The following is an 11,684-nucleotide window of genomic DNA, read 5'->3' on the forward strand; positions in this document are numbered from 1 at the left end:
CACTTATGCAATTATGATTCCTCTTGATCAAAACCAATGCCTTGAAATATCAGTATCCAGTAATACTATTTCTCCTTCTGATTGGTTGATTAAATGATCGATTGATTGATTGATTGATTGGTGACAGCTACTCTTTTGGGGTATACACTTATATTTAATATGCGTTTTTATTTCATTTTCGAATCTGTACAGGTACAAGATAGCTGCGTATAATAATCATTCTGCTGCGAAACTGGAGGCAAAAATGCATTGTCGGGCGAGATTGTCCTACTATTGAATAAATCCCTTTGAATGAAGACTAAAAACAACTCTTTCAAACAATTCTTTAAAATTTCTAAGGGCCATAGACTGTAAATTTCATTGTAATTGGCTACAAGTGATAGACCGACAAAACAAAACAACATTCAATGTGATTCCCGATTGGTTAGTTGCTCGATTGGACACCTATATAGGTCTGCCGTTTTTTGTTCGAACATTCAACTGCATTTAAAATTAAAGATCCTTGTTCTTGACCGGACCAGGTGTTTTTGTGCCAGCAAATCTTGATACAGAACAAACGACATTGAGGTAATCTAATTTCAACCAACACACACACACACACACACACACACATATATATATATATATATATATATATATATATATATATATATATATATATATATATATATATATATATATATATATATATATATATATATATATGTGTGTGTGTGTGTGTGTGTGTGTGTGTGTGTGTGTGTGTGTGTGTATTTATATATCTGTCTACTTGCCTATCGGTATACTTGATGTATGTCTGTGCATCTGTGTGTATGTTTTTATTGTACAGATGATGGCTTTAAAAGTGATGGCAGTGATATTGGCAGCACTAGTTGTCCTTGATCTAATTGACAAAACAGAGGCCTGGATCAGGATCGATATCAGAATATCATTCAAGAAAAGGAATTCGGCTTTATTTTGCCCAGACGTGTATGGCATAGCATGTAAAACTGCTAACGTTGACATTGAACAGAGAAACAACATTGACTTTAGTGGAACTGGATGCAAAGTCTACTCGAGCAAAGCTTGCGCAAATCAGAAGCGTGAGGTATATTACCTACTCTCTTCCATCTTTTCATTTATCACTAAATGTTTTGATGATTCACAACGGAGGTTATTATATATATGTCTATATTTAAAATATTTATTAAATATAGAGTTAATACTTGGCAGTATAATATGCAACTGAATTCATGTAAACTTCCAAAATATTACCAGATGCATAGAACCGTTGATCACACAAAACCAAGAAAGGCTTTTTTTTTTGCATTTTAAGTTATAGTGGTTTATAGTAGGTAGGAAAGCTAACGTGTTTATAAAATCATTTTTAATGATGCCGTCTTTTAGGGGTTGTCCTTGTTAAATTACTTTTTTGGGGGTGGTTTTTCTCAGCCCCAGTATTCATTGGAAAGTCCATTCTTTATTCACATCAGATATCTGCGTTACATTTGTCATGAAACTCTTTCCAGTTGTCGCCAACCACGGCTGACGGACTGAAGTATGTTCCATTGCCACCCCAGTTTGAAAACTACGACACGAACGGTGATCAGAAAATAGCATTTGAAGAATTTTCAGCACAGATTCTCACTCGCTACCAGATTGAGGATCCATTGTCACTGAAGACAATGTTTGCTGCTGCCGACGTTAATGGTAAATAGAATATATATATATATATATATATATATATATATATATATATATATATATATATATATATATATATATATATATATATATATATATATATATATATATATATATATATATATATATATAGAAACCATGACATAGTTCATTTAATCATGTAATTCGGATTTGAAGGACTAAGAAAGTACAATTTGAGAAAATTCAAGATGCAAAACCAAAAGTATGTTTTTGCCATTCTTATTACCAGCTAAAGAAAACATGTTGATGCCTTGTCACTTGCATTCTCCTTGTAGGACCCCAGCTAAGTAAATTACATGTATGGTTACTATCGCTAGCCTAAATCCGAATCGTTATATCAAAAACGTTAACGTGGAAAATTACAAAGCAAGTGGTTTATGACAGTCGCTTCAGCTAGTGGAAATAAAAATTCTTCGTCGTCTTGGATTATTGGCTCTGAGAACCTTACTTCAGTTGCATTTTGTCTCTAATTTATTACTCTGACTTATAAAATGGTGCGTCTCTGATATATATGCAATAGTTCTTGGCTTCAATGTGCTTTTCTATGCCATTTTTATTGACACCAGAGAGCAATGTTCATAGTCTTAACCATTCTGTTTGCTGAAACATACGAACATTTATCCTAAATAACTGTTTAAATGATCAGAATGTATTTTCAATACTGTTTATCTCACGTTTGTTGTGGACATTGCGAATATTACGTTCATTCGTTTGCATGTTTGGAAATTTCATATGTGATTCAGTTAATTCATTCACATTGTTCACTTTATGATCTCTGCTTTCAAGTAGACGAAACGGCTTCTTTAGTTGATCTAAAAACTAAAACCTCTGCTACATGTGCGTCGATTGTTTACAATCAAAGTAGTTCCTAATACACTATACTAATTTTAGACATACATGTCATGCAATATAAAGCCGTTCAGTATGGAAAATTACTGCACGATTCTGACAATGTAAATTTAAGGAGATAAAATGAGCATATGATAAGAGTCGATATTTTGTTATAGTTATTTAAATTTTACAAAATATTGCTCATACGGTTTGTTATTTTTGACATTATATTGTAATTATCATTTTAATGCTAATAATATTGTTCAGACAGTTCCATATTATTCTGAATTATTATCATATAGTTATTTCAATGCTAAAACATATTATTCATATAATTTAGTATTTTTTAAATTATATTGTTACTATTTTCCAATTGCTGAAACATATTGTTCATACAGTTCGGAGTAAGAATTATTATGTTGGGTTTTTTTAATAAACGGGTACAGGGGAAAATATGTTGTTTTATGTTTCTCAGCCACATGGGTTTAAAAGGTAAACACACCTACTAATATGATAATCAGTCTGACTCTATTGACTCCTATTTTAAAAGATGATGGAGTTTTGGAACAAGACGAATTTTTAACGGCACCTTTTGTTCAAGGTAAGTGCGATATTTATGTCTTGTTGTAGTTGTTTTACTATATGTGTGTTTCTGCTCTTTCTTTCGTCACAAATGAAAGTATGTCGCATGTCTTATAGTTCAGTAGTACTTTAAGATACTGTTTTACTTGTGTTGTTAGTTGTGTCCCTTCTACTCTAAAGGAAATTTTGAAGCTAGTTGTATATTTTTTTTTATCCTCTGCAGTTTGTATGCCATTTATGCATTCAAATATTGGGCATCAATACTTACGTGATCTTCAGCTTCGTGATCTGGTGTTGTACTCTTAGTCTGTGTCATTCCAGAAAGTTTTTTTTCTCCAATAATTAAATATATTTAACATAAAACAAATTAAAATATTTCAGCAACATATGTTTTTAAACGGCGAATCAAACAAGGATTTCACATATTTGGGCTAACATATTTAGATGTGGATGATCACTGTTCCATCTCAAATGTATAATTCAGCTAGATAGCTGTGTTTAATAATATATCTATTTTTAAAGATCTTTGAATGTCTACCTATCAACCGGACGGAAGCAAAAATAATTTTCTCACTGAGACATTGTAAGATTTTTTTCTCTCACTACAGTCACAGTACACAGCAGAGGAAAGGATATCCCAAATGAAAACGGTAATATAATAAAACGTAAAGATGTGATATGCACACCATGAAAATAACATATCAAACTGTTAATATTATTATAATAGCGGTATAAAAACGACCATGCGCGAAGATGACCGGCATATTCAATTAGTCTGTAATATCCAGGTTTTCTCTTATATAGTCCACTCGGGTGGTGTAACCAAGGACAAGATAAAAGGATATCCAAGTAAACATAATGAAATAAAAGCAGGGGGTAAACAAGGAGGTTTGAGAGAGTATTCTGCGGTGAATCATTAACAAAACGTTACCTCAGATATGTTATTTAAAATGTTGGAAGAAAATTGTCTATTGTGTCAAGAACGTATTTTCTAAATGATTAGAATTGATGAACAACAACTTATTATTATTTTGTACTATACCAGAGAACAACGGCACAGATTCTGTGTTCATCTTATTATAGTAATACAAGATTAAATTTCTGGATCGTACATTTTATCTCCCAGGCAGCATTTTCCAACAGCAATCATGAGAATGATCACATATGTCCATGAATTATTCTGATTTAAACTATGATATATTTTCTTTGACACTTTTCCCTTTTCTTAAAGTTCAACAAATGGAGAATTTTTTACTTCCTGTACCCACATTGTAAGGCAGTCTATCTATCATTACCATTATCTACTCAGACTATGATGACATGCCCGTGTAATTGTTTCATGGAAGCAACAACAGGGAACTAGCCTGAAAGCAAACTTTGCTATCTGGTAGAAAAGGCGAAAATAACTGAAATTATCCGAAAAGACGTAACTGAGTCTGTATACGGTCAACTTGGTAGATATGTATTTTGTTTATCATATAAAAACCATTATAGCCTTCATTTGAGATTACCTTTTAGTGCCTCAAACATTCGTAAGTTATTCTTTTACTTCAAGCATGAACTCGCTTGAGAAAACTTTCCTCTTACTGAAATTGTGCAAATAATTCCAAAAGGTAACATAATGCCTTGACATGGTTCTATTTTGCCTGGCGTAGATTAATTTGTGACTGATTTCTTTGCCCTTTTTAATGATTGTCCCCTTTTTAAGCTGTATCACTCCACCGAGATGTTCCTAGATCGAGTTTTGTAGGAAAACCATCAGGTTTTCCAATTGATTTAGCATGAACATTCGCGGTCAAATTCTGGCATAAACATACTTTATTTACTTTAAGACTGTTAAATGATTCCTTGCAAATCCCCCCATTGCTGCAGAAATTTACAATAAGCGAGAATCTCTTATTGTCCGGTTTCGGTTTGTAAATAATATATTCTCATAATTGATTTTCCTTGAAAGATTAATGTAATCATTTTCTCATTAATATTTTTAGCATAGCTATACTATTTCATTCAATAAGTGTACTTCCCAGCCAGTGTCAAACATTAAAGGAGATCAAGCGATGTTGTATGTCTCTTTGGATTATATTTCAGGGAGAAATGCTATTGAGGAAAAGTCAGAGTATGAACCGTCTCAAACGTCAGGTAAATATTTTTTTAAACTGCGTTCTTCATGTATTCCTTCTTTCGTGCTAGAGACGTTCAGAAATTATTCGCTGTGTGACCAATATACACATTCCGAAGAAAACATTGTGCTTTTTACTGTCAAAGCTAGAAAAAAATGGTTCGAAAATAATAATAAAAATGTAAAAATTATAGACCTACCATATCTTGTCTTATAAATTATTTAATATATCTCTACTAAAAGGCAGAATACCAATGGTTTGAAGATGAAAATGCACTACACGACCCGCAGTACTAGTGAGATTGGTCACAGGTGTCATGACAACATATAAATGAAATAAAATTCCACTTCTTTAAAGATCATTTTCTACTCTTTTTTTATAATAATAAGCAAAATGGAACATGTTCCCAGTTTGGATTGAAATACGTGAAACCTAAATTGTGAAAGCAATGGGTAGCTTAGTATACCTATGGCATCATTAACTTTCTTTGAATGTAAGCAGGTGAAACTTCTATATTTTCTGAACGATATTCAATTGACTGGCATTGTAACCGAAAGATAAATAAAATTTTGGAAGAGAAATGCTGAGAACAAATGCCAGAAGAGCGTTAAAAAATGTTGTTTTCTTATCGAAATTTACACATTTGCTTGTTGGTAAAAGAAAACAACAAATCAAAGTACATCGTCGGGAATTGGTGGCTTGCTTCACCGTACCATTTCCCGTTGATCTGCGACAACAATATCAAAATTTCTCAGACATACCTATTGTGTATGAAGTTACTTAGGCAGCAACTATTCTGTTTATAGAATATTTGTAGCTCCTGGTTCTCACTCTTATACAATCAAAACATAACGGCGACAGACGCTATGCTGTCAAAGATTTACGATACCGACCCCTTCTTTATGGTAGCCAAAAATTGCAGATACCAGTATTAAGAAACCACGTTAGTTATAAGCAAAAATATTGGGCCAGCTTGCAAATATATCAGTTATTATAGACAAATTTGTTTTTGTTGCATAACGTATTTAAATAAATATCGCTTTCGTTTCCAGTTGTGTGTAAACGGATTTAGCAAGCTGGCTGTATGGCCGATTTCAAAAGACTTGATGTTGTAAATTTGTCAAATCCAAAGATGATTTAATTGGAAAACTTTTACTGGCAGAATGGATTATATTGTTTCCTATCAATTTATAAACTATCTTAAAGTTTGCACTGGTCTACGTTGTTTTTCAATCTAAGAGCAACACAAAGCCACTGGGAACACCTCAGTATTTCCAAAATTCTTTACCGGCTAAGGTACAGTATATTACCGTGTATTATGTTAATTTGACGACTTGCGTTCAGCAAATTGTATGGAATACATTTAATGATTCAATCGAGTGCACAGACGACTAAACACAGTCTATTAAGTACTTCGATTCCATTAACAGAAGGAAATAAAAAAGATGACGACAAAGAGTCATATATAATATACGTATCATGGCATATACGCTCAGCAGGAGTAAGTAAGGAATACATGAATATGTTCCTGTACATTGTTTTCCTACACCAAAACGCTATATATTACTTAACACGCGTTTTAAATATATTACATTTAATTTTCTAAATTCAAGATAAGTTTTTGTTTTCTTTGAATATATAATCTTGAAAGTATAGTGTAACATTTCAAAGAGCTTCTGATCATGTGACTAAATCACATGTTGTATTTTCTTTTCCTTATTTAGAGTCTGTTTTCATTCGTTGCTTTTTTCTTCACTAATATCTAGCTGTTTTGTGCTGATGACTGATCATTACGCTTAACTCTTAACCAATCAAATAGCTTTTCCAAATTTTTGGGAAAGTTTTTTTCCGGTGTTACACGTCACTTGAATGCCTTCCCCAGCCCAAATTCCAGAACTAGGAAGCATCTTATATATAACATTGAAAATAAAATATTTTCTAATAGCTTAAATATTCGAACAACCACAAAAGGAAAACGACATTTCCATCAATGGTAATGTTAACTATCATCCCGTTATCATGTGAAGCGTTTCTGAGTTCCACAATGTCCACGTCCAGTTTGAATTTAAAAAATACTGGTGAAATGTTTTGTGTGGCCAAACGGATAACTTGTTATCGAACAGTTCTCCAAAGCGATGGGAGATTTTAATTATGTACTCTAAACATTTTATAAATTTTAACTTGAATTCTCACTAAGGAAAATACGCGTGTTACCTGTCTATAAATATTGATCTTCCTAATCAATAAAACGAACTGCCAGCATTACATATCAAACACTATTTCTATTTTAGATGTATATAAAAATACAATTTCTGTAGTATGCGGATTGTGAAATCTGAATCATCTAGCTCGTATTTTATCTCAGCGGATCACACTTAATGTTGCACGTCTCGTGCGAAACGCCTATATTACATTCGGACTTAACAAACAAATAATGCTTTTATGTTAGTCGCTGTCATTTTTAAGATAAAAAGTTGATCCTGGCGTATTTCTCTCCTTCTTTCAGAAAATGAGCCATGAAGATAAGATGGAAAATTTACGCACGAACGACACGGAAATAAATGAAAATTGAAAATGGAGATCCATTTCAAACAAATTATAGGCCCTACTGTAAAGCAATTTATTTTAATGTTCGTAACATATGTCACATTTTATCAAAAGAATATTAAAAACTTTATCAGTTTAAAATTTACAGATTCAGCAATATTAGCTGTCATTTTGGCATATGCACATATTAACCGTTTATCAGATTAAATAAGCTGTCAAGTGTAGATATTTTTCATCTGTGAAAGGGGTAACCATGCTGGTTTTCTTTCCCTACAAACATATATGCAGATACAACCATAAAACTATTGTTTCAAATACAGACATACAATTTTCTTTAACGTAGCTTGTTTACAAATAATAATTTGTACATGTACTAATTGCATCTTGTAATAAATGTTCTATGCATTCAGTTATTGAACTTCAAAAGTTTATCCTAAGTATAAAATCTCTCTATTTCTCTCAAGAGAAGTACCTGACATATTTTGTGAGTTTGAGCGATTCCGAAAGATAAAACTAGACAGGGAATTTCTTCATATGGATGGTTTCCCTGTAACACATAAAGCACGCGAATTGTTCGGTTAGTTCGAGATACATTTATGCAGTATAACAATGTACCATACTTACTGATTACTTCTTTTATATGGGAAAATATGAACAAAGTTTTATTTCGAGTAATACTGCAGGACCTTGGGAGTGAAGTATTACGCCGTAGAAACGAATTCATATTTTCCCATACAAAAGCAGTAATCCTTTTATTATATACTCATTTCGTTTTCCTACCCATGTCTTAAATACAAAGGAATACACTGCCAGAAACAAAGTAACTGAATTTATGCTGTATTTCAGAATAATACACATCCGTACATTCATCAATTCACAGAAACAATATTAATGCGCACATAGCACCGCCCAGCAATTTGAACTTCATTGCGCCCACGACATTAGTTTTAAACAAATTTCGTTGTGGTCTACTTAAAAATCGAAATTTAAGTCATATTTTGAATGAGTGCAAATTGAAAAAAAAACTTTCCCAATTGGTCTCAAATGAATGGAGTTTGTTTTTCTATTGATGCAACTCAATTCTGATTTTCTGCTTATGATGGGCTGGATATTTTGGGTCAAATCAATGCAGTAAAAAAAATATGATTTCATTGGGAATCTAGTCAAAATTACAGTACCATTTTGATGTGTATTAGGGTTTCCATGACATGGGTAATGTCATTCGGATTTGCAGAACTAAGGAAGTCCATTTTTAGGAAATTCAAGATGCATAAATATAAGTGTATAGATTACCATTATTATTACCAGCTAAAGAAGATGTATGTGTATACTCTGCCACTTGCATGATCGATCTTGGAGGGACCCTAGCTATGATCTGTATCATACAGTATAATCTTCTATCGCTAGCCTAAATTCGTATCGAACTAGTTAAACGGGGAAAATTGCAAAGCAGCTATTGTTGACAATCATTTTAGCCAGCTGAAACAATACTTTTTCTTTTTATCGTCTCGGTTTATTGGCTCTGATGTTCTTAGCTTCCTGAAGAAGAAAAAAACTTTCAGTTGCATTTGTTTTCCTTGAATTTAGTGTTTTGACTGACTTGTAAAATGATACGTCTCTGATAGATAGCCCTTGGCCTCAATATGCGATTTTATGTCATTTTTATAGAGCACTGGTAATAGTCTGGACCATTCTGTTTGCGAAAGTTACGAAGCCTTCTCCTAAATAATGTTTTAAATTATAAAAATGGTGTTTTCAATTACTACGTCTCTCATGTTTGTTGTTAACATTGCAAATATCATGTTCATTCAATTGTTTGTTTCAAAATTTCGTTGGTGACTCACTGAACTAGTCCACGTCGTTAACTTGTATCATCTCTACTTTCAAATGGATGAAACACTTGTTTAGTTCATTCACAAACAAATCTAATCAACCAAAAGCGCCTACGACATGAGTGTACATGGTTTGTTTACAAAGTAGTTCCCAATACACGATACTATTATGAAACACACGTGTTGTGCAGTATGAAGCCGCGTAGTATCGAAAAATATTGCACGATTCTGACAATGTAAAGTTAACGAAGAAAACAATGAGCACGTAATAAAATATATTTCAATAGCACGTTGAAAAGACAGAAATAATAGGCCTTAACTTCTACTGGTAATTGGGCTTCAGACCCAACGGTTTCAAACACTTCAAAGTTTAGTTTCATGCACGGTTTCAGACACCTATCCGCGAAAAAGAATGACTGCTTATAATAGAAACTACTTATTTTTTCTATAAATTTTAGCAATTAAATCAATGTCACGTGTGTCTGATTCAACATCGCCTCATAAAAGAAAACAATGCTGCAATGAAAGTCTTTCTGGTTGATGCTGTCAAAACCGATTACTTCTAACAAGTTCGCCGGAGACACGTATAAACATACACACGCACGCACACCCCATTTCAATATGCATTGGTTGAATTATTGAAGCTCCGTCAACTTCCATTTTTGAATTCTTTTTGTCTTTGTAATTGAATAAAAAAAAATTAAAAATCAATTTATTTAAAACTTTGAGTACAAATCGATTAGGAATGAGTTATGTTTTTCAATTTAATTTTTTCCCCCAATTTGACTCAAGGAAATGAGTGTATTAGCTTTCTCTTTTGCAAAATGAGACATCAACATGTCTCTTTTCATTCAGAAGGGCTGTCGCCGACTTCTTCATAATATAAGTGTTTGATGGAAAGTAAAATAGCTTCACCATGTGCATTATGACAATGTTAATAGTTAATATATTTTATGAAGAAATTTCCTTCTAAACTAAATAACTATCGTTCAGCTATTTAGGAATATAATGACTGAACACTAATCTTTTCATGGGCCATATCTTAATATAACAAAAAGAAATTACATGTGAAGCATCGCATCAAAATCTCTCGGAAGTGAAGTTAGTAATTTGAATTCGAAGAGTCTGAGATGAATTCACTCGTAAATGAATAAAATATATGGATCACTCGTACATTCCAGATAATGATACTGAATAAATTTAATTGAAAAAAGACAGGGTGATTTGTAAACCCTCGTCTATCTAATTTAATGATCGTAGACAATTTATTAGCTTGCATTAGGAGCTAGACATTAATTAAAGCAGAAGGGTCGGTGTAATTGCAATTCACTCCGCATAGAAATCATATTCCTTTAGCATCAACAGTATGCAGAATTCCATTTAGCGAGACGTATAACATTACCTTACGTTGAATTTTTTTTTACATACATGACACCATACTTTTAGTGGACATACAACCCTCACCAGCATTGAATATTTCCTATATGACTTTATCTGTATGGCACCCTATAGCTGGAATATGCATAGACAGAAAACTAGAACTTTTGTCTTGATTTTGTGCCAGTTTTTTAAAGGGCCAAACGTTTCGTCACAGCGACATTCTGTGTGGAAGAGTTAGGAAGGTGTGTGTGTGTATGTGTGTGTGTGTGTGTTATTTCGATTTTTAACGTAGCTTTAACAATATTTCAGTCGTATCGCCATTATATCTGCAGTGTGGCAGTTTATGGTGAGGCAGCTGTTAGTACCATTTTTATAAGTCTTTGGTATGACTCGGCCGGGGTCCGAACCGGTGACCTCCCGCATCCGAGTTGTACGTTCTAACAACTAGGCCACCGGAGTAGTTCGAGTTAGGAAGGAAGCAGATTGACTAAATTGTGGGGTATGTGAAGTTCCATCCCACATAATCATTTACGTGTAATAACAGCGTGGTCTAGAATAACCGCGACACAAGTTTCATTCTCCTAAATATCTTTTTAATCTATAAATAAAGAAATGTCTTCGTAAAAGTGTTAATCATTTTTTTTAATTTAGTAAAATGAAAGCTATAATAAAAATGAATATTTATACT

At 32.9% G+C, this 11,684-nt stretch overlaps 1 protein-coding gene across 1 annotated transcript; it reads left to right on the forward strand.

The window, feature by feature from the left end:
* The first annotated feature begins 431 nt into the window (after positions 1-431).
* Positions 432-8,193, forward strand: LOC149779879 (uncharacterized). Its single transcript, XM_089936563.1, has 7 exons — positions 432-567; positions 830-1,087; positions 1,509-1,689; positions 3,086-3,136; positions 3,726-3,767; positions 5,206-5,256; positions 7,744-8,193. Exons 2-7 carry the CDS (start codon positions 830-832, stop codon positions 7,755-7,757), a joined length of 597 nt encoding a protein of 198 aa, XP_089792689.1. The 5' UTR covers positions 432-567; the 3' UTR covers positions 7,758-8,193.
* Positions 8,194-11,684: the final 3,491 nt, after the last annotated feature.

The sequence above is a fragment of the Sinohyriopsis cumingii genome, chromosome 16 (assembly GCF_028554795.1).
Source record: "Sinohyriopsis cumingii isolate HCF-2022 chromosome 16, ASM2855479v2, whole genome shotgun sequence".
Classification (NCBI taxonomy): Eukaryota; Metazoa; Mollusca; class Bivalvia; order Unionida; family Unionidae; genus Sinohyriopsis; species Sinohyriopsis cumingii.